Source organism: Pollachius pollachius (assembly GCF_949987615.1).
Source record: "Pollachius pollachius genome assembly, chromosome: 1".
NCBI lineage: Eukaryota > Metazoa > Chordata > Actinopteri > Gadiformes > Gadidae > Pollachius > Pollachius pollachius.
The window spans coordinates 47406521-47433170 of NC_136934.1; the positions used below are offsets into that span (position 1 = coordinate 47406521).

At 45.2% G+C, this 26650-nt stretch overlaps 2 protein-coding genes across 2 annotated transcripts in view; one reads left to right on the forward strand and one right to left on the reverse strand.

The window, feature by feature from the left end:
- Positions 1-22341, reverse strand: part of cobl (cordon-bleu WH2 repeat protein) — a 58356-nt gene extending 36015 nt beyond the window's left edge. The window contains exons 1-7 of the mRNA XM_079730503.1: positions 22262-22341; positions 21892-22050; positions 9643-9822; positions 6066-6276; positions 3351-3579; positions 1116-1160; positions 357-445 (exon numbers count right to left, since the gene is read on the reverse strand). Of these exons, the coding sequence (XP_079586629.1) occupies positions 357-445; positions 1116-1160; positions 3351-3579; positions 6066-6276; positions 9643-9822; positions 21892-21935 (798 nt within the window). The 5' untranslated portion in view covers positions 21936-22050; positions 22262-22341. The remainder of the gene's footprint in view (positions 1-356; positions 446-1115; positions 1161-3350; positions 3580-6065; positions 6277-9642; positions 9823-21891; positions 22051-22261) is intronic.
- Positions 22342-23617: 1276 nt separating this feature from the next.
- Positions 23618-26499, forward strand: ccr2 (chemokine (C-C motif) receptor 2). Its single transcript, XM_079733830.1, has 3 exons — positions 23618-23742; positions 24082-24216; positions 25031-26499. Exons 1-3 carry the CDS (start codon positions 23703-23705, stop codon positions 25942-25944), a joined length of 1089 nt encoding a protein of 362 aa, XP_079589956.1. The 5' UTR covers positions 23618-23702; the 3' UTR covers positions 25945-26499.
- Positions 26500-26650: the final 151 nt, after the last annotated feature.

Consider the following 26650-nt stretch of genomic DNA (forward strand, 5'->3'; position numbering starts at 1 on the left):
CCATGCAATAAAAGTCACTGGCATCCATACATGTAATAAACTCGTGTTGACCCTGTTCTATATAGAGACACCACACACTATTTGGAGTGCCTTTCCTTGTAAACAGTTGAACACCAATGTTATACAATAAAACCACTTTCCCAGAGGCAGTTTAGCAGGGTAAACATTGGAGTAGCTCATATGATTCATAAATATTCTGTACCTTCTATAAGCTAAACCTCTGTCAAAGAGGCACAGTGTAAACATGAGTGTAGCTCATATCATTCATTATTATTTGGTACCTTCTATAAATTACACCAGTGAAGTAAATACATACAATCGACAACAATCCTGAGAACGATAAAAAGGAGGCTTACCTTGGATTTCCTTGAGTTGAAGCGGAAGATTCCCAGGAAGCCTCTCTTCTCCGCTGTCCCCACACTGAGATTGCTGGAGCTCATAGAGTCTAAAGAAAACCAAAAGCTTAAGTTAAAATGTATCACTTATACATTCTGGTGAAGATAGAAGTGAGTAGAAGGTCTAATTCCTTGATTAGGGGGGTCATTGGGTGCTACTTTGAGGCATTGGGATATAAAAACACAATTCCAATTCAGAATATCTCCAACTCCATAGCGTCATCTAGATAGGAAACTGGCAGATACCTAAAACAGCGCGTTCCCATTAAAAACGGGCCACTAGAGGGCACCATTACACAGCTTGGTTTTTCTTCAACAGTTACAATCCATCATCTTACTTATCCACTGATAGAATTGACCAGATCATTTTGATTCAACAACCCTGTTTTTGGTTTAAAGCAATCGATAAAGCTTTTATTCTCATGCTCATTACACCCCCCATTAGGTTGTTATTTAAAAAAACATCCCAAAATACTGACTAAGTGAATTTGATATAAAAGCACAAGGGCCTTCAGTATGTAGGAAAGGTGATGGTTAAGGCTAGCCCAGTCAACGCCAAACTAAGACCCAATAATTGTTAGTGATGTAAACTGAAAGACATAATGACACACACAAAACACAAAGCAGGTGGTTAATAAGCAGGCTGTGTTAGGATTTGCGTTTCAGCCACAGACCTGGGGAGACTACAGGCAGGAAACAAACGTAGCTCCTATGTAATACCTGAGTAGTTAAGAGCAGGGGCAGAAGCCATTTTAGGCTGGAGTACTGAAAAGAAACAACATCACAGACCATTAGATAGACAAGAGTATGTTTATCCTTTTACTTTTGGCTAATGAAAGTCATAGTATGACATTACTCTAACGTTGATTGTGTTATCTGCCATTTTGTCCGGCAGTGGCTGATTTAAAGACGTCATGAATGTCTCAACTGTGCGTTGTGTTGAAATCGGAATGTCACTAACTGTATCAGTCACTCTGAATCAACTGTAAACACTCGGGCCAATGAGAGGCAGGAGCTAAAATTAGAAAGTACACATTACATCGCGGTATGATGGAGCCCCGGAGACCGAGGGCAGTCTCTATGGCGATGCATCATAACATTATAACATTACGAGCTGAACTTTAACCAGTGATGAGACAGTTCATTTAAGCTTACAGGCTCATCCACGCTCGTTAACTGCTGCTAGCTTCCTGCTAGCCGCAATGCTAATACGTTTCGTAAGATTCTATTTACCAAGATTCTATTCAGGCATGGCCTTTAAAGTTTAAAAAAAGACATCATAAAAAACTTTGGTCGATGATTTATTTTGAATATGGCGGGGTTATACTTTAATTCTTGGAGAATGTGCTTATGGGTGTGCAGGGCTGTGTGTACCCGACTGTGACACAGGATTCTCAAGTTTGCAATAATAGAAACCACTGTTGCGTGTCGCAAGAGTTTCATAAACAGGTAAAAATAAAGTGCACACATCCGACTGCCCGTGGACATATTACTGGGTGGTCGGACCTTCAACAGGTTGGAGGTTGAAAACAGACGCTATTGACGCGGTACTGTCTCAAAGGAACCGATTGAATTCAGCCATAGGTTCAATGGTTGTTCATCAAGGAACAAATTACTATTATATAAAGTAATCTCTATTTCATTTAGTAGGCTACATTCATAACAAGGTATCATGCCTGTACTATCGTTCAAACAATGAACTGCCTTCAAGGGTAGCCAGTTTGTTAAACTTTTTTTTTTTTCACTAATTACTTGGTGGTAACGTATCTTCCACTGACATTGTAAAACTGTTACCTTAATATAAGCAGTAATACATATCAGAAAGAAACTGAAAGGATACGGTTGCAGTAATTGTATCTCGTTGTGGACATAGCCAAAGATGAAATCAAAAGCTACAATCCTTTCTTTGTTTTCACCAGGATTTAAATGCAGAGGAATATATGCCTACATTCAGGGATTTGGCCTGGAAACACAATATGAAGACCTGCCAAATCATTTGAGGTCATTGTCAAGGTTTCCTGAAAAGGAAAACGTTAACTTTTCCACCCTGGATGGTGTGTGGTGCCCTCCTTACCCTTGAACATATTCCACTGATATTTCAAAGGAAAATGAAGGTCAAATTGATTAATGCTTAATTCTGTGTCGTTCATTTTGGTTATCTTCAGTGGGGACCTCAAGAAAAAGCTAACATACATCCTCATTTGTTTTCAAATGAGTCCACCAAACTGAGTCCTTCCGAGGTCTTGTTCCCTGGGTTTTTTGGGGGGCTATTCCTTTCCCTTTCGAACTCTTAGCCTTAAGGGCAGGGTTCGAGTTAGGTGGGGGTCAGTGGGAGCTGAGCTCCCATAGAGAGAGGTCTGGCTCCCATGAAAGCAGCAAACTCAAATATCTGTGGGGGGTCTCTGAAAATACAACAGCATAATATTGTAATTACAAATAAAGCTATTTTCCCTTCCACATACAGAGTAATATTGATGTTAAGTAGAAAGCCGGTCACTATCAGGAAAATAAGCCCAGACAGGGCGAACCAGACACCGACGCGAAACGGAGGTGTCTTGCTTCGACCTGAAGGGGCTTATTTTCGATGATGAGCAGCTGCTTGCCAAACGAAAAAATAACTTCTCAAGGTGTCTTTTTACAATTTATTTGTTACCATTCGTAGTGTTGATCAGCAGAGAAATAGTTCGCCAAAGACGTATATTTACTTCCTATATTTACGGTCTTCACCCCCCGTCAACAACTTCAAGAGACCCCCACAAAGATGGAATCATAACTCGAACCCTGCTCAAGGGGTATCCTTAAACACGGACTGAGACGTTTTAAACCCTATGAGACTGTGACCACGACAAAGACCTACACAGACGCAAACCAAAATGGCCTCCCTTGACAACCTCCACCCCAGGAGGACTCTGTGCTGTGTGCATCGCTGTGGACGGGCCGCTGTGTGTGGTTTACCCAGGCTCTGGTCGTGCACATAGAGCTCCTTGATGCCCAGCTGGGCCAGACACTGGTCCAGGGGCAGCTCGTGGCCGCTCAGGCTGTCCCTCAGCAGCAGAACGCGCGCCGGGTTGAAGTCACACTTGTCGCAGATGACGGGAAGCAGGTCCACCAGGGGCGCCAGAGGGTTGACCCGCACCACCGCCTTCTGGGTGCGGTGGTAGTTCACCACCAGACGCACTGTTTTCTGATGGGGTTGGGGGGGGGAGAGGGAGACAGAGAGAGAGAGAGCGAGAGAGAGAGAGAGAGAAAGTAATGTAATTGAAATGTGTCCAAAGTCATTCCAACATGGCGCTCTGTCACGACCTGATGAATAAAGATCCAAACAAACGACAAAATAAAGTGTCACAAATCGGGTTAGGTTCTGGGTCTAGTAAGTAGACATCATACAGTTCAGCAAAGAGCAACCAGACAACAAAAGATGCATGACCCTTTTTCATGTTACTAAAGCAGGAGGACATTTCTGTGTGTGTGTGTCTGTACGTTCATGCCTATGTGTGTGCCTGGGTGTGTGTGTGTGTGTGCGTGCTTTGGTGTGTGTGTGTGTGTGTGTGTGTATTTTGTGTGTGTAAGCGTGCATGTATATATAGGTACACAATGCAAGCATGTAAGGCCCCGCAGAGCTGCTTGGTGTTCTGTTATTCAGCGCGGCACCGGGCCCTCCATGTAGCCGAGTGGCCCCTTATCACTGGAGAGGCGCGGGACAGCAGCGCAGCATGTCCTTCGCTCGGGATAACCTCCGCCACCACAAGCACCCCCCTCAGCGGTCAAGGAGCAGGGGGATCTACCCGGTGTAGTACTTCAAGTCTACAACTCACATGATTTGCTCCGCGTGTAATCCCATCGAGATGAATGAAGGTGTGTATGTATAAATCTGACCAATCATCACCGCTATCAGCACCACACTGTTTCAGAAGCCAAGGACAGAGTTGTGCTCTAACTGCCGGAAATTAGTTAAGAGTCGGACATGAAAGAGTGATGACTAACAAGATCTGCAGGGACACCGTTGGCCTCGTGGCCCAGGGCCATGTGTGGGGGTCAGAGAGAGAGAGAGAGAGAGAGAGAGAGAGAGAAGCACAGGAATAATGCATGGTAACTAAAGGTGAGGAGCTCATCAATTATTCACAATGAAAGAGAGATGAGGAGACTTCGGGGGAGAGACAGAGGGAAAGAGAGAGAGAGACGAGGAGACGAGGGGGAGAGAGGGAGTGGGGGGAGAGGGAGAGAGAGAGAGACAGAGACGTTAGGAGAGAGAGAAGAGCGAGAGAGCGAGAGCGAGAGAGAGAGAGACATCGGGAGGGAGAGAGTGGGAGGAGAGGTAGAGAGAGAAAGGAAAGGGAGGATAAAAAAGAGAAAGGAAATGAAAGGGATAGTATTATCGGGAAAGAGAACAATGAAGAAGGGAGCAAAGGTTAACCGCACAGATTGGGCAACAGGGAGAGCTAGAAAAAGAAAGAAAGAATGCAGGAAAGTACGTGAGAGCGTTGAGATGAAGAAATGCACTCTGAAGCCGGGATGGGTCAGCGTGGGCTGAAGCGGCGTCCTACCTTGGCATTGGCCCTGAGAGGCTTGGCTGGCCTCGCTCTCTGCCAGCGGACAGCAGGGGAACAGACCAGAGGGTGGGTGGGTTGGGTGGGGGTAGCAACGGTGTTACGCAGGATCTAAAATGCTGTTGTTATGTTATGTGCAACAAGTGGGCTACTGACAGCTGCAAGCGCGGGTCGATAAAGAAACGCATGAATAAAAGAAAACCATAAAATATTAAAACACATGCAAAACTGTGGAGGGCGATCTATCAGTGCATTCTTAGCGGTACAGGCTTTAGGAAGTTCATGCAGGGTGATGAACAGCAAGTCTAGTTCATCTTCTGGAATTCTGGCGTTTGAATCTCCATTAAAATTCCACATATATTCAACCACTCTTCGACAAGCGACGACAACCAAGAATGCACGTAAAGAAAAGTTGTTCCTTCATATGTGTCATGTATCCACTTGGCCTTCTCCCCGTCCAGCCTGCTCACGCATCACACCACAAACAACGGCTTCAAACACCCTCCCCAAACCATTGCATACGTTCCGGAAGACCGACATCCATTAAAATCAGTCATGCACGGGAACGAACAAACCAATTCCAATGAATAAATAAACAAACAGCACAGCACACCACAAGCAAAGGGGCACACACTAGGCTAGCCGGGGAGCATGCTAACACACACACACACACACACACACACACACACGCACACGCACACGCACACACACACACGGAAAATTGTTTGAATAGCTAAATCTGGTACATTTACATGTCCTACGCAATGGACATGTCGACTAATGTACACTGTCCCTTTTAAATAAATAATAAAAAAAACAAGGGGAGCATGCTACCGCGGCGCACACAGTCGCTGCACTGAGGGCCCGCACCCGCCCGCCTGCCACTCCACCAAGCCGGGCAGGCAGATGGAGACTGGAGAGCCTCAGGTGGAGTCCCACAGGTGGAGGGCGACAGGTGGAGGCCCACAGGTGGAGGGCGACAGGTGGAGGCCCACAGGTGGAGGGCGACAGGTGGAGGCCCACAGGTGGAGGGCGACAGGTGGAGGCCCACAGATGGGTGGCAACAGGTGGAGTCCCACAGGTGGAGGGCCACAGGTGTAGTGCCGTCCCCGCCCGCACTCACCTCGGGTATTTTGGGCGCCGGCCTGCGCAGCCCTTCCCTCCTCACGTCCCTCTCCTTGATGAGGATGCGGGCGAGGTCCAGGGAGCCCAGCAGCGCGTTGGGCTTGAAGGCCAGCGGGAGGCCCTCCGGGGACAGCAGCTCCAGGGCGTGCAGGGACGGGTTCAGGTGCTGACGACTGCACAGCTCCACCCTCAGGTCCATCAGAGCCTTACTGCAGAGCCCGGGGGGGGGAGAGAGAGAGGGAGGGGGAGACAAAAGGGGTGGATTAAAATACGAGTAAAGAAAGAAAACGAAAGAGAGGTGGTGCGGGGGAAGAGAGAGGGAAGTAGAGAGTCCTCGCGGGGCGTTAAGTTACACGGCCCGGTGGTTTTAGCTGTGACAGATGGAGTCGTTGATGCCCCGTACAATGAGAGAGGGTGTAACTCTCCCCGTCTGATCCCGAAACGCAACTGCTGTTGTGAGCGGTCGCTAATTGCAGAAGACTACAGAAAAGGGTTGTTTTTAATGCCAACTCGTTGCGGTGGGCCTAACGGGCACGAGTCGCGGTACAAAGGAACCTGTTTGACATCATTGTGGTGCTGGTTTTAAATTCAACAGGACTTTCCCTGTCTTCTTGAATTCAGATTACAATCATAAGCACTTTTGTTTTAAAATAAACTTTACATAAACATTCATTTTTTATACAGACAAAACTTGGTTAGATGCCATATTTATAAGAATTGCTGGGAAATGTCGAAATGGGAAATCGAAAGCAAACAAGAATGACGGGATAACAGCGGAAGCCACTTATAAATGTTTTCATGATGAAAACACAGGCAGTAGCCAACAACTCACGGCCTCCTACTAACACAAAGTGTGTGTGTGTGTGTGTGTGTGTGTGTGTGTGTGTGTGTGTGTGTGTGTGTGTGTGTGTGTGTGTGTGTGTGTGTGTGTGTGTGTGTGTGTGTGTGTGTGTGTTTTCTGATGAGCAGTAGGCAGTGGGGTAGTCCTTTAGTGCTAGCTGTCCATCCCAGGATAAAGAGACCAATAGACTGTCGCCATTGCTTTCTGGGAACTGCCAGATCGAATGACAGAAAGGAGAGAGCAAGCCAGATAGATGGAGAGAGGGCCAGAGAGAGGGAGAGGAGAGAGAGAGAGAGAGAGAGAGAGAGAGAGAGAGAGAGAGAGAGAGAGAGAGAGAGAGAGAGAGAGAGAGAGAGAGAGAGAGAGAGAGACAGAAAAAGTGAGAGACCGAAAAAGAGAGAAAAAAAGAGAGAAAGAAAAAGAGAAAAAAGAGAAAAAGAAAGAAATAAAGAAAGAGAGAGATTGAAGAGACCATTGAAAATATAAAAACACATGGTGCCTAGTCCATAGCCCATATACTTAGACAGCATAAACACATACTTAAGGAAAACAAAAATGTGGCTTTAAATGCAAACCAACAAGTATAAACTAACAAAGGTGTTATAGTTCCTCCTTCTGCACACTACTGTCATAAAGAATTAAATATATATATTAGTAACTTTGTAAAGCAGACATTTTCAGAATTTTAACATTGCACACATGAAAAACCCAACATCTTATGATAATGACAGCTTACCCCCACCTAGGGGGAATTACCAAGACGACAACAATAGTCCCTCTCTATATAAATCATAACAAAATATTGACAATTCCAAGTATTCACTCCATAGATATATATCATTATTTGCAACAGTATTCAATATATTATCAAAAAGTAACTAAAATGTGACTATATCAATTCAAAGAAAATTAAAGGCTGATAAAAGGCACAGAACACGATATCTTCATATCAGAGCATAAAAACAATCTAATCTCAGATTCATTGCATTTAATCCACCTCTCTATGTTAAAAAGTAACCTCCTCAACCATCTTTACACCAATGTTTACAAAAACAATTTATAAATATTCTGATCCCTAAACGCTTTTGTCAATCCCAGAAAGTGTACATGAAGCTGATTTTGAGTCACAGATCCAAGCTCTAATAAGCTAAACCAGCTTTAAAGCTGATTGGTTTATAAGCCCCCATAACGTCCTTATCAGTGCTGTCAGAACGCCTCTGACAGCACACTCTACCCCGACTCTCACACGCTACGAACAGGTGACCGTGGAGCTGCAGACAGCAGGTCGGGCCCACGTGAATCAGCTGTTTATGACACTCAATCTTTAAAGAGTCCTGGGCGATTTAAAGCCGCACGCAAAACTCGCAGAAAAACGCCCCCTTCAACCCCGGGTACAAATTGTAATTTCATTGTGCTATATTACCAAAAATGACTTTGTTACACACTAGGTTCAGTACCAATGCACCCACAACAAACTACAGATGAACAGACTATACACACTATATACAAACCAACCCCCTCCGTAGGCTAGGTTTGGTTACAGCGCCCCCTGTCTGTAAGAATGTGCCCCCACTAACCTAGATGGGCTCCATGGATCAACAGAAGCCTCTTGTTGTGCTGTCCCAGTGAGGTTACCCCTGATTTTTTGCTCCAGAGGACAGTAGCTCATTAGAGACACAAAAAGGCAGAATAATAACAACTGTGAAACCACGTGGGTGACAGATCCCGCTCCACCAGGGCTGTGTGAGAAACGGATGGGCAGACTTTGCCGTCTGCATTCTCCTACGTGCAAAGCCTCATTGCCTCCCTTGAAATGCAATATATACATCCAAATATCTTAATTATTTTACAAGCTTTGACACCTTGATAGTGTTGACAAACTACATAAAATATAATCCAGATTATAAAAATACAATTTTATAGCTAATTGCAGGGAACATCTTGATAGTGTGTGCTGTGTAAACAAATACAAGTGTTTACAGATGTACCTTCAGTTCACATGGCCAGGTGAGCTGGCCTTTCCATCAACAATAATTACTTCTCTCAAGGACAAGGTGCTAGGGCTGAGCAATATATCTTAAAAATGTTGCCCTAATTACAAAGCGCTGATACTGTGGTTGTGGGGGGGGTCAGTGATTTCCATATGGTAGAGAGAGGAGGGGCAGATGCGCTCGGGATGTAACTAGAATACAGGTGAGTCAGCAGCTGACTCAGGTGTTGTCAATCAGTGATAAACTCGCCTGTCGAACTGCAGTGCTCATCATTTCCTGGGGACTCCCGGGTCAATTTTGTGTTGTTCACATTTACATTGAGGGCATTTAGCAGGCGCTTTTATCCAAAGAGACTTACAACCGTTCAAACACACATTCACACACCGACGGCGGTGTCTGCCATGCAAGGTGACAGCCAGCTCGTCGGGGAGGTGTCTTACTAAGGGACACCTTGACACTCGGCTAGGAGCCGGGGATCGAACTAGCAACCTTCCGGTTAAAAGTCAACCTCCCGAGCTACTGCGGTCCCCTTCCCTTAATAAAGTGTGCGCCTTCGGCTGCTGATTAAGAGACATCCTTTGTTGCGGAGGATTGAGAGGGATCCCACGATCCTACATTGATTCACACAATCGTGCATTTCCATACTATGGAAAAGCAATAAAGATGAACGAGGATGATATGCAGGAAGGACGTCACAGGTTCATTGTACAGCTCCAAAGTCTCTCTCTCGCTGTCACTCCTACCTGCCGTCCACGGTCATGGTGGTCTGGTGGCCCTGGGGGTAGGTGACATGCACGTACACCGAGGCCCTCATGATGTTCTCCTTGGCCCCGGCGCCGTCGGGAACGGCGTTCCTGAAGATGTGGCGTGGGGCGGGCTCAGGGGCCGGTGGGGGTGCTGGGGCCCGCTGCTTCATGGTTTTCCTGGAAGGAAAGGTCGGGAAAAACGAAGCAAAAAAATGAACACTATTTCTTGGTGTTGATGTTAACGGATGGTTTGAACCTGGGGGCGGATGTGAAGGGTGTTGGCGGAGTATGAAATAATAAGGAGAGAGTTTCGCCTTTGCTGTCAAGGGGGATTTCTTGACCACGTTGTTGCCGTGGTGATTCTATAACAGGGTGGGAATCTTTCCGTGTCCCACGATTCGATTCAAAATCAATCCTCGCTTCAAAAAGAGTCCCTAGTCAAACTGTATTACTGATTAAGTGCGAAGAGGGGCTTATTTAAGGATGCACCCTAGTTTACTGGGTGCTAAGTGGGGCGATGTTGCAAGTCATGGCATGAAAGCAGAGAAAAGTGTCAATAAGATTTTAAATGTTTATTTTTGAAAAAGTTATATAAACCGATGGCCATAATGTAAACGCCCAAAAGCAAACAGAGGACAAAAGGGGAACAAATTACAAAATAATTATAATATATTAAAAAAAATCGAAACTATTTTTGGAAGTTGTGTAACAATTCACAATCATAGAAGATAAGGATTGTGATTCTTATGCCATTGAATCGCAATCGGCTTTCCTTGTTAGTAATGATCATTGTCACACCTGACGAAGGGAAGGAATTGAAAAGGTGTTGATCAAATGAATAAAAAATAGTCCTAAAGTGATGTACTAGTTTAGACATATTATATAGCCGTTTATATCATCAACTAGTATAAAATAAATTAAGTGCCTTGTTAGTAGCGTTACCTTTGAAGCCGTGCTCACGATGATAAATGTGTGTGCGCTGTGCGTTGGACCCGATTGCAGTGTGTTTGAACAACGCTTGTTTTTCGAACCAACTGAAAGTGCTGCATGAGGCAGAACGGCCAGGAGTGGAGCCACCACAGGTGTCAATGACTTACTCCCCTATTATGGCTCACTTCAGCTCAGTGTAATCTGCCCTTTGCATGTCACACTCACACACACACAGACACACACACACACACACACACACACACCCAACAAAAGGGACAACAACAACGCAAACAGCTCACTGTCTACCCACTTTTGAGTGTCTGGGTCTTCACGACTTCCAAGGCGACAGAGAAATATGCAAATATGACATCACAACCTTGGATTATAACAGTTGTGTATAAATACAAAAAATAACCTCACATCCAACTCACGGCAACAGCAGCAGTCCTTGTGATTGTGTTTATCTTTCCTTCCAAAGGCAGCGTGTCAGCCTGATTACAGATCCAGTCTCAAGGGCTCGCGGGTAAACATATCCGAGTGTATGCGAGTGTGTGTGTGTGTGTGTGTGTGTTTCTCCCCCTCTGATAGCCTCGTGTACTGACTGGTCTGGATATGGTTTTATTCCGTTGGGGGGTGTCGCGTCCTGCGTCCACCTCTGCGTGGTCCAGGAGAGGCGAACGAGGCAGGAATGCACGTGAGAAGGGCCCAGCATGTGGACTCTAACCCGCGCCTGGTTAACCATTAACGGCCAAGTCGGATATGGGTGCACTCGCCCACTGTGACCCAGGGCAGTGTCACTGACCCGTTATGCAACGGGAGAAGTGGACGGGAGAGGCCGTGTGATTCATGTTCATGGGCCGAATATGGGCTCTGTGGGGAGACATCGAGAAATGCCTGGTCGGTGCGATTGGTCAGTCGGTGGATGAGGTGGGGTTCACCAGAGGCACTGGTCGATCTGTTGTGTTGCGTCAATTCTGAAACCGTTATTGTTCACAAAATAATATTTGTGATGTGAAGGAAAGTTGTGTTAAAAGTTTTTGTACGATTTATTTGTGGGATGAAGGGCTGAAAAACGTATTTTTTATTATAAAAAAAGGGCACAGAAGGGGGAATAAATCACAAAAATAAACGTAAGAATAAACAAAGAAATTAAAATGGTTATTTTTAAACAATGGTTTCGGCCCAGAATTTCACAATCGGTGCATTCATGCTGCTCCCTGTCAAAGATTGTTAGACGAACACACGGAATTGCTGAACATTGCATGGCCTTCTGTAATAGTGTACTGCTTTATACTGTTTATAAAGCGCTGGCACTCTTTGCTCAGACACTGCATGTGCATTTATACATTTCGTAACTTTGTGTGTGTGTGTGTGTGTGTGTGTGTGTGTGTGTGTGTGTGTGTGTGTGTGTGTGTGTGTGTGTGTGTGTGTGTGTGTGTGTGTGTGAGAGGTTTGACCGACAGAAAATGCAGCCGATATTGATCTTTCCATAAGCCAAGGTTTGATTTGTGTGGACCCCTCTGTGAGTTGGATGTCTCTATCCCTCCAAGGCTATTAGTCACTCAATCTCCCCCCGTTCTCCCTTTCTATGGGTCACACACACACACGCACGCAGACCCACACAGACACACAAACAAAGAGATCCTTTGGAAAAGGCCGGTCTCCCACACAGTCTGAGAGAGAAAACAGATTAAAGGGAAAGGAAAGTGTGAGGAGAAGAGAGGAAGAAGGAGACGGGGAAGAGAGAGAGATAGACTGGGAGTAGAAAGAGAGGAGAAAGAGAGAGAGAGAGAGAGAGAGAGAGAGAGAGAGAGAGAGAGAGAGAGAGAGGACTGCAAAGCAGGAAACTCAGTTTCTCATCTGGCAAGGCCAGGGCAGTACCATCTCAGCCCCTGCACTGACTGGGTTACAAATGGGATCCCATAGGTCACACACACACACACACACACACACACACACACACACACACACACACACACACACACACACACACACACACACACACACACACACACACACACACACACACACACACCTGACTTTTGATGTGTGTGTGTGTGTGTGTGTGTAAAGTCGTCTTGTGGGAGGGTACAAACAGACCTTTTCAGAGCCACCCTGTTCTGTGCACTTAACTTGAGTGACCAGAAGACATGCCCTTTAGCAGCATACCTCTAAGTCTGAGTCCATTAGCTTTTCACTTTGGTGTTCATTTCAGAACTTTACAGTTCAATGATTTACCTTGCTTACCCACTGTTAATTATCATTAGAAAATCGTCAATATCATATTGGGTGGGTGGGGAATACAGGTAGACATTCTCGTCAGAGTTGACAACTGTAATCTGAATCTCCTTCATTGTCAGCTTTATTAGTCCCTCTTACAGTTTGTATCGAACCACACAGCATGTGGTTAGACAGATGGCCTGGTAGATGGACAGACTGACGGACAGCAGACAAGCATTAAGCCCAGAAGGTCACAGGGTTTGAGGATACAAAACAATAACCGTTTAAACCATCAGATGACCTAGATAGCACTCAAAACACATAAAATAAAATAAACCTGACAGAGGAAAGAAACTTTAGGGCAGCCTTCATTCTGCCCGTGGAAATAACTCAAGATGAGTAAGGTCTAACTGAAAAAATGGAACTTATTAGTCACGTTTTGGAGTGAGCATTGTAGAGGAATGAGGCAGCTGGAACATATTTGAAACAGTGAATCTTTCCCACTGCAATGATTTATAATTCGATCAATAGCATCACCATAACGCTGCACTTGTATAATGCAGTGGCGGCTAAATTAGAAAAACACCAAATAAATGCTATTTTCAGTGCAGCGTGGTGCGATGCTGGGGAACGGCCACAATAAGGGGTCGGTCATCTCCAAAGTCCATTAACCAGACCGCAAGACTGATGAACGGAAGCTATTCATCCGGTCAGCGGGTCAGGGACACGGGTCAGTCAGTAAACCAAGTGAGTGTGTGTGTTTACAACGGGGCCACTGAAACAATGGAGCGGTGTGGGTTAATGAAGAGTATTTACTGAGAGAACAGAGACCTGTAATTGTCCCAAGACAGCGCAACATATATTAACCCTCCTTGGAGCACTAATAATTAGGAGATTTCACTGAGTATGTATTTAACTGTCGGGACAAAAAGTATATCTTAGAGATGTTAAAAATGACAATGACCAAGAAACGAACCACAAACAGACAGGGAGAAAGAACGAGATAAAGTTGACGCTGGTGTCCTCAATAATATGAAAATACACAAACACATGGACAACCACAGAACCACACACACACACACACACACACACACACACACACACACACACACACACACACACACACACACACACCGCCGCCGCCGCCGCCGCCGCCGCCGCCAGCGGCTACATAGCCGGTAGCTTAGCGTTGGTGCTCAGCGTGGTTTCACGGCATCCCCATAGCAACCTGTATCCACCATTTCTTGGCGGGGGGGGGTGGAGCTAGTCAGCATGCTGGACTCTTGGCACAGTCCAGCCCCATACCCTCTCAGGGTGAACGACCCAGAAGGGAACACAACGTGAAATATAAATGACACGACGGTGCACCTACATTCAGAAGCGTGTGCCTGTGGTGTGTCGTGTTTGGGTCGGGTGGGGGGGGAGGATGTTAAGTGAGGGAAGGGAGCCACAGAGAACATTGCAGGCAGGGCGTTTGTTTGTGGTTGCTAGGTGACAAAGGCAACTTCCTCGATTCTGCGGTGCGCCTTGATGCTCAGATTACCGGCCATGCGTGCGGTTAGGAGCCCTGCCCTTCTCCCGATGGCCGGGTGAGCATGCTGCTCCGAGAGGCATTTCTTCCGACTGTCACGCTGGAAGCTGTCACTGACCATGGCCCAGCCTTGGTCTTTATATAGCCCCACCAAACACCGCAAAGATCACATGTGCATTGAACCTGGGATAACATCAACGTTTATATAAATTCAAAATATGAGTTAAAAAATAGATATAACTGTACAAGTACCAAGCGAATTAAGTAAGAGTGCGATACTTATTGACACTTACATTGAAAGAATTGTTGTCCTGCCAAGAAGTCAAAAGTAAAAATAAAAGCGTGATGCATCAGGGGAGACTCACTTAAATAAACCAGAGCTCGCAGGAGGAACTAACGCACACTAGTCAACGCAACTGTGACACACAAGCGCTCCAGCATGTGACCCTTCTCTCCGCCAACTAGCCCAATAAATTCCATAATAACACACACACACACACACACACACACACACGCACGCACGCACGCACGCACGCACGCAACAGTTGATACAAGCAGATGCAGGCACACACCCAAGCTCTGCATTCTCTGGATCTTCAGACTGGCCAACTTGAGATTAGTAACCCAAGATGCCATGTTGGCATTGCAACGCAGCCTACAATTTTTCTTGGTGACTCACCTGACCTGACCCCATACTTGAATGAACATTAAGGTAGTAGGCCTTCATTAATTCAACCCACATGAGGTTTTGCATGAAACATTGGCAAGGGACTGGGTGCTAAGAACATATGTAGCACAAAGGGAAAGCAAATCACTGCTATTATGCATGCACCACGATACCAACGAGTCTAACCCTAACCCTCTTCAGTCTGGTCTACTGTCTAGTCTAACTAATGTACCATTTACAAACAAACAGCTTGTTCCCCATAGGATTAAAATAACATAAAACGAGAACGCAGCTTGAACACCACTGTTAGCCACGTTGGAGCCCAGTGGGCGATCTAATTTAACAACACAACAGCGCAGCTACTAAAGTGATTGTTTCTCCCTGGGACCAATTAAGGCTGGCTCCAGTGGGCCTCCGCCTGTTGGAGCGCACGACACTGGAGGTGGTAACATTGGGCCGTTTACAGGTGCTGAGTGGGCAGGCTGACTGACTGTCAGTTCCATCTCCCTCGCTCCCTCCTTACCTCTCTCTCCCAGCCAGCCACCCAATAGATACAGGCGACAAACAACTTTTGTTAGTTGTTGTTTGTGCCCACGCTTTCCTTCCTCCCACGCTGTCTCTTGGCCGTTCCAGGCAGAAGTTTATTCACCCAGTGCCCGGGCACGACAGCCAACCAATACCAACTGTCACGTTGGACTGTGAGAACTGCCTAATAAATTGAAAAGAACCATAAAAATGTCCTAAACATTTGTGTCAAAAGGAAAGTGTTCATTTAACATCGGTTTAAACTGAATAACTAGTAGGGAGAATGGAATAAAACATTTAGATCACTATCTTCTTTCTTTAGTATACTACTTTATACATAAATAATTTCAAATGAATGGTTACAACCACGGATCATAGCAATACACTAATAAAAAGCACTCTCAATTGACAAAGCATATAGTCAAGGTTAAACCATCTTCATAAACATATATATCCACTGTGGATGGTCTGCATCATAGTGCCATGTGTAAAAGCATCACTAACACAAGCGGTACATTTAGTGTTGGTCTCACCTGCTGGGTAAGAACAGATGGCTCTGCATTCAAGCCCTGGACCTATCCCTCGAGTGTGAGCATCGAGGAGCCACTTGGTATGGCAGACTGGATCCCCTCACATCAACCCAGCAGCCCCTTTAATTACTCTCACACAAAGCACCTAGTGTGCCAAGTTTTCTTGCAGTTCACTTATCGGTAAAAATTTGAGAGGCCTCTCTGCATAGCATATCTAGTGATCCCACTTCATTAGATGTTAGAGTTTCATTACACCAAAAGATATCACTTCAGATTATATTATGTTTCCATCTTGTTTGATATAAGCTGTTACTTTGACAAACATGCATGTCATGTCAGTTATTCAGACGACACAGGCATCAACCCATAAAGTGTATTCGCTGAGGAAAAGACCACGGACCACAGGGTGAGGGAAGAAGGAGTCAAGTGGGGAGGAATCAAGGAGGGAGGAAGCGGGGCCCAGGGGGAGGGAGGGGTATCAGGGAGGAGGGCTGCAGGAAGGAACGGAGTGGCTTAATGACAGGAAGCAACAATCAGTGAGTTCTCTATTCCCCAGCCTTTCGATTACACGGCGTCTGTTGGAATAAACCGGGGGAGAAACTGTGACTTTGTTCTATATTCACAGTTACCTGTTCCACTGTCGCAATATTCACGTGGGGGGAATTCTTACTGTATTTACTTTTAAAATGTATACTTTAATGTGGTCATAACAGATACAAAGTCATACATCGATAAATGAAGATATCTAATTCAGGCAATACCCCCAAATATGTCGGCAATACCCCCAAAAAGGGCATGCCAGAAGACAATCAATACAAAACTTAAGGGCAGGAGAAAAGCTTAGTGTATTTTTGCTGCACTGATTTCTTCCAAAATTTCTGTAGTTGTTTTTGTCTCAATATTTCTAAATAGATCCTATACGTTCTGATAGGTATTGCCTTTAAAGGGGACATATTATACCACCAGGTGTGAGTGTGATTAGCCTTACAAGCCGTTTCGAAAATCTGCCCCATATGACATCACTAGTGGGCGTGTCCACCTAGATCTGTGCTGGATAGATGAGCAACGTTTACTTCAGTCCACTGGGTAGGCTGGTAGACTGATCTATCCAGGACAGATCTAGGTGGACACGCCCACTAGTGATGTCATATGGGGCAGATTTTCGAAACGGCTTGTAAGGCTAATCACACTCACACCTGGTGGTATAATATGTCCCCTTTAAATATGTATACATCTCAAGCATACCATCACGCAGTTGCCCTGGCAACAATGCCTGGGCATTTAGGGCTACATTTGTCAGGATATGTACACAGAGTGATCAGAGCCGTCCTGAATAGCGCCGGAGAACATGCACTCATTTGTGGCTGGAACCTCGGCCCAACTGCCCCTGTCTCACAGATGATCCTACTGCTCTTCAGTCAGGGTTTGCCAACACACACACACACACACACACACACACACACACACACACACACACACACACACGGTTGACATCCTCTCCCACTAACCCACATACCACAGCAACAACCATCTGACAGCGGGCTTCCAGAAATAGGTGGCGGCCGCAGCAGGCCGGCTGGGACAAGAGCTGCCAGACAGCTCCCCTGTCCTGGACAAACATGGCTGGTAGTGCCGCGATACTGCAGGGACCGCCAGTACGGTCCAGATGCCCGACCCCGGGTTTGCTCAAGAGACCAACTTCCAAGAATCCTCCATGACTGAGAGAAGTTATTTCAAATGATCGTTGTTTAGTGTTCAGCCCGTCAAAATGTGTCTCAGCCAAGGCTTTATGAAGGCAGTGTTCTGGATTTCCACAACAACCACCCGATACTTGAAGACAATGACAATGTTTGCATCGAAAAAAAATTGTTTATCTATACAGTTTGCATTCAACCCTTCACATGCAATAATCAGAACAAGGTTTAGCGACATTAGGTTCTTTCAGTAATAGTTTCCTTTCCAGTCCGATCACACTGCATATGCTCTCTTCTCAAATGTAAATGCGAGGCACTCGCCTTAGGAAATCTATATTTACATGGTGATCTCATCAAGGTATTTCATCCGCACCCCTCTTGGTTACCATACTCAAAGCCTAGCGTCAGCACTTTGAACCATATGTCTGGCTGATGTGGATTCAGTGGCAGACATGCACCTTGTCCCACTGCCAACAATGTATGGGCCGGGCCGCCCTGCTCCAGCGACCTGATTCGACTCTGGTCAAATATAACCCTCGTTCATAAGAGGAAGCTCTCGTTTCATGATGAAGAGACACCGGTTAGGTTTTAGTTCATTACCTGAAATGAACTATTTATGCTGTCGTCTACCCTTAGCCTTCCTCTCCAGGAGCTATCCAGCATTAGTTGTAGATTGTTCTGAACTCTGCAATGAGCTGCTGTATTGGTCCTACTGCTGGCTGGTTGTTAGGAGACTGTAGCTCTACTGTAGACACAGGCCAGTAGTTGTAAGCATAACAGTTAAAAACCAGCCGTTTTTTGTAACAAATACTAAAAGTGTTCGGGGGAAACCGCTAAGTGTTCCTATAATAAATTGGAAAATCCTAACAGTCAGCTTGTTATCGCCCACAGGCTAACCCCGTAAATATAGCAAGGCCCAGGGAAGTGCTGTGAGGTTTCACACTGAGGGAATCCCATTCCCAACGCATTGAACGACTGGAAATAAACAGACAAGGATTTTTCATTGCATAGCAACGCAGGAAAATTACATTAAAATGTCTTTAGTGATGAATAGCTTTAAAAATAGCCCACTTGCTTGAATCTGCCATTGATATGCACACACACAAAACCACACGTACCGGCCTGCAGAAAGACTGACGGAAACACATTACACACACGTAAACAGACGGAAACAGACAAGGGACATTTAGGACCCAATGATTATCTCTGGGTGTGTTAGCAGACAAATCCCTCAGCGGTGACCACCAGCCTGTTATTTGGCCTCCAGACCATAATAATTTGGGGGATTATACTTTATACATGCCCGGCCTTCGTCCGTGTGTTTTGACAAAATGGCACTCCTGGAGTAGCAACAGAGGCAAGGCCACCACAAGATAAAAGTTTTATATAGTCATATAAAACGGGCAAAAGAAGTTTCCTCAGGAAAGCCATTGCCACAGCTGCAACTATCTAAACATATTTTACAGGTCTAACATCGAGACCTTTGTCATTCTCGATCCATGTTTTTTTAATTTAAAAGTAAGATGAACAGTGGAACAGAATAATGAACCTCAGTTGGTTCCTTGAACGTTATGTGATCGTTGTGTGATCCTGTGTGATCCTCCAGACGATTCATGATTCAGTCGGATTCCACATGACGATGATGAAGGCATTTTCAAGCCTTTGCAGCGCATGTGGAAGAGAGTTTAGACACAACATCTCCATGTGACCGTAACCAGGGGTGCTCTGACGTCAAAGTCATCGCCACACAGTCAATAAAGCCTTATTCTTAAAAGGTCTATAAACCCTTTGAAGGCCCACGCGTTTCATGGGGAGACTAATACAGACTTAACCCCAGAATGACTGAGTGGAGACAACATTGCTTGTAATTATCCAGTGAAGGGTGGTAATGTAAACGGAACAGTACTGTAACAGGACGGAAGGAAAACACTGAAAATTGATTGAAGTAGGAAAACATTAGCTTCCTACTCAAATCTAATGTCTTTATTACTTTCTTACACACACACACACACACACACACACACACACACACACACACACACACACACACACACACACACACACACACACACCTTTGTTTGCTGTTCTTGCTCACACCAAAAATAAACAGATAAGGGAGACAAAGATAGAGATATATGCATGTACAAACTGGCAATTAAAAACACACACACACACACACACACACACACACAAGCACATGCACGCAAACAGACCAAGTCCAGACATGCACACACTAATGGAACCCTAGCTAGGTGTTGTGCTAATTGAGGCGGTTGTGTTAACAGGGGACTTTTCCGATTGTGTACAGTAACTAATCATATTAAACGCCAAAAAGCACACCATAATAAACCTTGCTTCTTACTTTAAGACCTATCACCATCACAGTTCGGTTTTCCGTTCCGAATCTACGAACCGACAAATAGACAGAAATATGATCAGCATTGGGGGCAAACTGAGGGTGCATTTTCTGAGAAATACAAACTAGCTGCTAGTTGGTCCAGACCACCAGCATAGAGGCCGAAGCCCAAGCATACTTGGCCATCTCTGTAGAAACGCATCAAACAACAAAGTATGCACACTGTGCCGAACAAAAACACGCTTACTGTGCAAGCGCGTGTGCGTACGTGCGTGCGTTCTTGTGTTCTTGTGTGCATGTCTGTGAATGTGTGTTTCAGTGAACGTGTGTTTCGGCATTTTTTACTAAGGAATCCGCCCGAGCGCTAAAGGAACCCTGCGCGTGATGACTGCAGTGAGGGGTCCCCACACAACGGGGTTGCCGTGGCGACCTGGGCAGACAGAAATGTCCCACGCTGACCAGATGAAAGGTTACTCAGACTCCGATTGCCCACTGACACAGTGTGGACACAGCCTGCTTAAGCCCCAAAGATCTCAGTGGTCTGGAACTACACAAGTGAAGAGGCTCTGAACCAGGAGGCCTGTTGTAGTGGACCCTAGTGTTGTTGTTATTAGGTGCTCTGATTCGTGAGGTGTCTTGCTCGTTACCCAACAGTGATTCTACAACATTCGCACAGAGAGCATTTAGTAGACGCTTTTATCCAAAGCGACTTACAGTAAGTACATTTGTAAGAAGAAAGAGAATCAATATATCGCTGTCGGTACAGTAAGGATGTTCATAGAACCAAGTGCCAAGCACTTACAACAACACAACACAGATAGCTAGGATAAGATGCTACACAATGGTAAGTATTATTTTTAAGTGCCAGGACGTACAATATACAGTCAAAGAAATGCATGATTTCACCTTGCCATTTTCCTTAGTGGCTCTTTCAGAGTAGAACAAAATAATAAAATAATCAAAACAACAACAGGGGCGGGCAGCTGTTATCTGACAAGGCCATGACATATTCACAGCTTTAGGAGACAGGATTTTGTATGACCCCTATGTACCAGTATATTCAACCACACCTTGTGCTGTGCGTAGTAGATGATGACATGATAATAATTCGGTGAGGTTGGTGAGGTTGACACAATCATAATAATTATTCATCTTTTCCCGCATTTATTTTCACAACACACGTGGTCGCGCACGCACACACACACACACACACACACACACACACACACACACACACACACACAGTTCCGAAGTGTGAATAACACTTACACTGGCTGGTTTACCCTACATGTGTAGAACTTTTACATTGCAAAATCCCACTGATTTCAAAGTGTTATGTTGCTGCATAGGCTACTTAGTCATTCTTAGTGAACTAATCAGTATGCTTTGGGCCTACTTTGAACTTGAACCAGCAAGGTTCAAACTCAGCCACCCAGCCAGTGCATTGATTGGGCTCAGCTTCTAGTGAAAAGTGGATTCAGTACTGCCTGCTGTGGTTTCAAAACGTCCGACTGGGGTCCGCTGCGTCCCGCCAGTGAAGCGGGGCGGGCGTCCCTGCTCGAACCCTCTCTATTCAAACCTGAATGGCCTGCAAACGCTTTTCAAAAGTGTCAAGCCCGGGTGTGTGTCAGCTGTGTTTACGCGCGGATTTGTACTCAGACCAAGTCATCAGAGTCGTACATTCCGCTTTTCATAAGCGCAATGATGTTGAACGGCACCATGACTTACTTCTATAATAATAATGAAATATTTACACTCGATAACGTGCGTGCGGTGGCTTTGCTTGGACTTACCCCGAGGGCGGCTTGTAGGTGCTCTTGGTGTCCCTGTAGTCCATGTTTTGGGAGTGACACTTTGATGCGCTGTTTGTTATCCAGCTTCAGATGATGAAACGCCAGTCGGTGATCTGTTCGTCATGGACCTCCACAATCCACGTGGACAGCCATCACCACCTGCGAAACGATGCACGTCATAAAGAATCACTGTCAGAGATATGAGATAGGTCTGTCTGTGTGACACACGGTTAAAAAATGTGTCGCTCCACAACACACAGCGCGTCGCGATAACCACCGTTGACGTGAAGAAAAATGACAAATTCAAAGTTAAATTGGAAGTCATTTAGACGGACTGCAATTTAACAAGCGAGCGAAAGTGTGAACTTACAGAGGTCCAACGAAATTTTATCGAGTCATTCCAAGACGTGTCAACGATACAACAGGGAATAATCCCGGGCTCCTCTCTCCTCAAACGACTATGGTTGTCCCTAACCTCGATCCCAGGCGGGCTCGCCTCATGACGGAACGCCTGGTGGATGAGGGTGACCCAAATTAGCGTTATTGGCCAAAGAGAGGGCGGGATTTTCATTTAAAATGGATACGTTACGTTCATGGTTTGGTGGCGAGGGGCGGGAAATAGGGAGGTAGGCTACTTCCGATAGAACGGTATCTGTCTCCGTTACATGTTTCTTCCGTCTATTTTTTTTAGTTTGAACTACATATTCATTCTCCCAGTCAGGTTGTTTTTATTCTTCTAATGTTTTTACTTAACTTGCTCAGGTGACTGTTAACTGGCGTACAAAGCCAGTTAACAGGAAAAGGAAGTAAGAGACCGGAAATTGCGTTTTGGTAGATCGAGACACCGCTATAATTCGGGATCCTACCTCAACCTAGGTTGCCCGAGCAGCTCGAGCCCGCCTTCATCAGCAACCCCAACGTCAATCACACCATTGAGAATTCACTGAGCGCACCAGCTGGCAAAATCATTTAACGTAATGAAAGAAAAGTAAGACTACCAACAATGTGTTCAACGTAGTAAGCTTTACATGAATTGGTGTTTTGAATAACGTTTGCCATACAGGGGAAATCCCGAACTAAAGTCCAAGATAGAACCGAAAATGATCAAATATGAATCCAAAATCAGTATTATATTACACTGTATTTGTAAAGTGATACTGTTCATACCGTGTTAAATTTAGAACCGAATAGTAATAGGAATTCAAACACTTCTCCCAGCATGCTTTGTGATAATTTATTCCATCGTTCCACCACGAGGGGTCACTGAATGACCGATGTAACCCGCTGCCCGCATACATTTCAGTGCATACACACACATGCACACACGCACACACAAACGAGCATACACGGGAAGGAAGGCATAGGGCACAAGGTCAAATCTTAGTTTCAAATCTACACTTTTGAGTTCATTATCTCTAAGATCTAAGGAGGTTCTCACGGCATGGCATTCTGAAACCTCAACAGATGGCACCTAACATAATATGCAAATATGTTTGTGTTTTCCTGTTTTAAGGTCAGGCAGATGTGCTGTGTGTTCTGACCAGTGATGTGTGTGTGGCCCCCTAAATAGACTATTCAAATAATATATGCAGTGTTGGGTGCAGACACACACACACACACACACACACACACACAAACACATACTAAAACATAAGCTGAGTGAAGATTTCTCTATTCTCCAGCAGTCATCCACCAGTAGTAAGAAGGACTCACACAGGGCTCTATTGAGCATATGCATACTTGATTGATTGATTGATTGATTGATTGATTGATTGATTGATTGATTGATTGATTGATTGATTTACAACACAATGTCTGACACAGATTTCATCAACACCACTCTGAGTCTGGGTGAGTCAATTTATTTGTGATTTTAGAGTCAAAGACATGATTTAAAATGTGTGTGTCTGTGCGTGCAACTACATGTATTAAGCTATTGACATGGTCACTCTCTTCAAGTGATTGTTAATATCACATAAAAGTAGACAGAACCAGCCATAATCAGTGTACGTTTCCATGGACAGCAGACTAACCAGCTGGAAAAATACATATCTGACGAGTGTGTTTTCTCACTTTTGCAATTCAATTATGAACGAACGAATCACATTCCACCTCTGTTAAATGGCTGAGTAAATTACCTAATTTACATAGCCTACTAAAATGTCAAAGTAAATTGTATTCTCTCTGCAGGTGACTCAGACTATGCAAACTACTATAACGAAGGGGACTGGACTTGGTGTAAAAACAGCACCGCAGAGTTTTGGAGCTATGGCCCAGTAATTCTCCCCACCCTCTACAGTCTGGTCTTCATCCTTGGCTTGATAGGTCAGTCCAATTTATATTGTGTATATGTGTGTGTGTATTTGTGTGTTGTGTGTGTGGGGGGGGGGGGGGGGGGGGGGTTTGTGCCCATATTCACACGTCTCCAGTTCTGTTTAACATACTAAATACCTACAACTTGCCATTTTTCCTTCCATGCATTCCATGCATTCAACTGCTCTCATCTGCTAATTTGATTTTTTTTTACACTCCAATAAAGGGGTCACCAGTATTTGTGTGGATGGTCTGATGTCTTCGAGTTGGGCTTAAAGGTTATTAAGTATAGGCGAGGGGAAATAGTCGATTGCGTGATTGTGTCCATGGTTAAGTGTATCGTATCGTATCATAACACAAAGTCTTCGATAACCACAAAATGAAACATCAAGGACTAAAAGGTACTGTCGGTCAGATGCGGTTTAGAGCTATGAAGGTAATTTCCCAGAGCTATTGGTGAGTGTGTGAAATGCTCATCTATAGCGAGAATATGGTAATATTGGTATTGAGTTAACTGCACATGCCTCTGTGCAAGCCAATATTGATTTTAGACAGAAGCCTGATTGCTTCAGGGAATTGCAGTCCATCACAGGTAAGCTGATGCTACACCTCAGGGATGGAGAAACGTCTGGGATTTTGAAGCAGAGAGGGAGGGGATGTTGTTTGATTGTTGAGTGTCAAAATTGTTCTCTCCTCTGCGGCTTTCTGCTCCCTCTCTCTTTACAACTCTTGAATCATACCAAAAGCATTGTCAAGTGCCATTAGTTTTAATAAGTGCAGGATTTTACTCAAAGCAGAAGCACTGATCGTTTGTTGTGCTTTCAAGGTAACGGCCTTGTGGTGGCTGTCTTTGCCAAGCACAGCAGCCAGATCAACATGACAGACATCTGCCTCCTCAACCTGGCCATATCCGACCTCTTCTTCGTCCTGTCCATGCCCTTCTACTCCCACAACGCCTTCTCCAGAAACTGGATCTTCGGTGCGTTCATGTGCCATCTCATCTCCAGCCTCTACCTGGTGGGATTCTACGGGGGCGTATTCTCTGTGATCGTCATGACGTTGGATCGCTACGTGGTCATCTTGCACGCCCACACCCTGGCCCGCCATCGTCGCACCAGGCTGGGCGTGGCTGTGACTGCATTGGTGTGGGTGCTGAGTTTCCTCATCTCCCTGCCGAACATGGCCAGCACGTTGCTGCAGGAGGATCCTAGAAGGTGTTCTGTGTGGCTGTGTGAAATCTTCTCCGAGAGCAACGCCCGGAGGGACTTTGCCATCCTGTCGAACAACGTCTTCGGACTGTTGATTCCACTGCTGGTTATGGCGGTTTGCTATTCCCGAGTCTTGCCGTCTCTCATGGCGATGAGGAGCACTAAGCGGTACCGCGCGGTCAAGCTAGTCATCATAATCGTGTTGGTCTTTTTCCTTTTCTGGACCCCCTATAACATTGCGCTGTTTCTGAGTTTCTACAGAGACAAAAATGAAAACTTTGGTACCAATTCTGAGTTCGACCTGCCATTGTTCATCCAGGTCACGGAGGCCATTGCTTTCACACATTGCTGTCTGAACCCCATCATTTATGCTTTCGTGGGACAGAAGTTTGCACTTCGGGCCGTAGGGCTTCTGCACGCGTGGATGCCGTGCTTGTTCCGGCGCGTTCCCAGAGATCCCGTGTGCTCGTCCAGGAGGTGCTCTGTTGTGACCATGTCCTCAGAGGCTACCTCCACTTTCCTTACTCCCTGACACCGGCTTTATAAGCAATAAAAAACATGGTTATCATGTACTGCTAGTTCCAAACTGACAGGAAGGCATTGGTTGTTCGCTAATGTCGCAGATGGTTTGTGCTTTTTAATCATTAGCCTATAGCACAGGCAAATGTCATTTCATTTATTCCTTCAAATATGATGACTAGTTTTGGTTGCAGATGTGTTCTGTAGAATGTTGGTATATTTTAGTGTCACTCTGTGTTCACATTGTATTAGTCTAGAAACAGGCCAGTGCCTCTCATATGAGGTGCTATTTCCAAAATTTCGCCATTTGTTATGTCTCAACAAGGATGAACCAACCTGGTCGTCTGGGACATAGCCAGGGCCATATACCTTATCAAGGGTGAGAGTGCTTCCATTCTCTTGTTCTTCACATTTTCTTTATCATAATACTCACCCCAACCCTTTGGTTCGGGGAGAAGAGGGATCGACAACCAAGGAACACGTCTCGAAAACGGCTCCAGATTATTCAACCTAAATCTGTATCTCGCTGTATTACATCCTGGAATAAACTATCTATTCAACCCTCTTATCCAACCTGTCAACCTGTCTTGTTTTCCACTTCAAGAATTGCTATTACGACAAAAAATACACAAAGCAGAGTCTATACGAACAGTTTAGAAACAAGCTGAAATCTAACAGTTCAATCGCTTTGTGTAATACCTGTTGGATAAAGAATGTAA

Bases quoted from the DNA above. Each gene is read 5' to 3' on its own strand.
- ccr2 (XM_079733830.1), top strand. From the start codon at position 23,703: ATGTCTGACACAGATTTCATCAACACCACTCTGAGTCTGG. The intron at 23,743-24,081 runs GTGAGTCAATTT...TTCTCTCTGCAG, and splicing joins CAACACCACTCTGAGTCTGG to GTGACTCAGACTATGCAAAC. The intron at 24,217-25,030 runs GTCAGTCCAATT...TGTGCTTTCAAG, and splicing joins CTTCATCCTTGGCTTGATAG to GTAACGGCCTTGTGGTGGCT.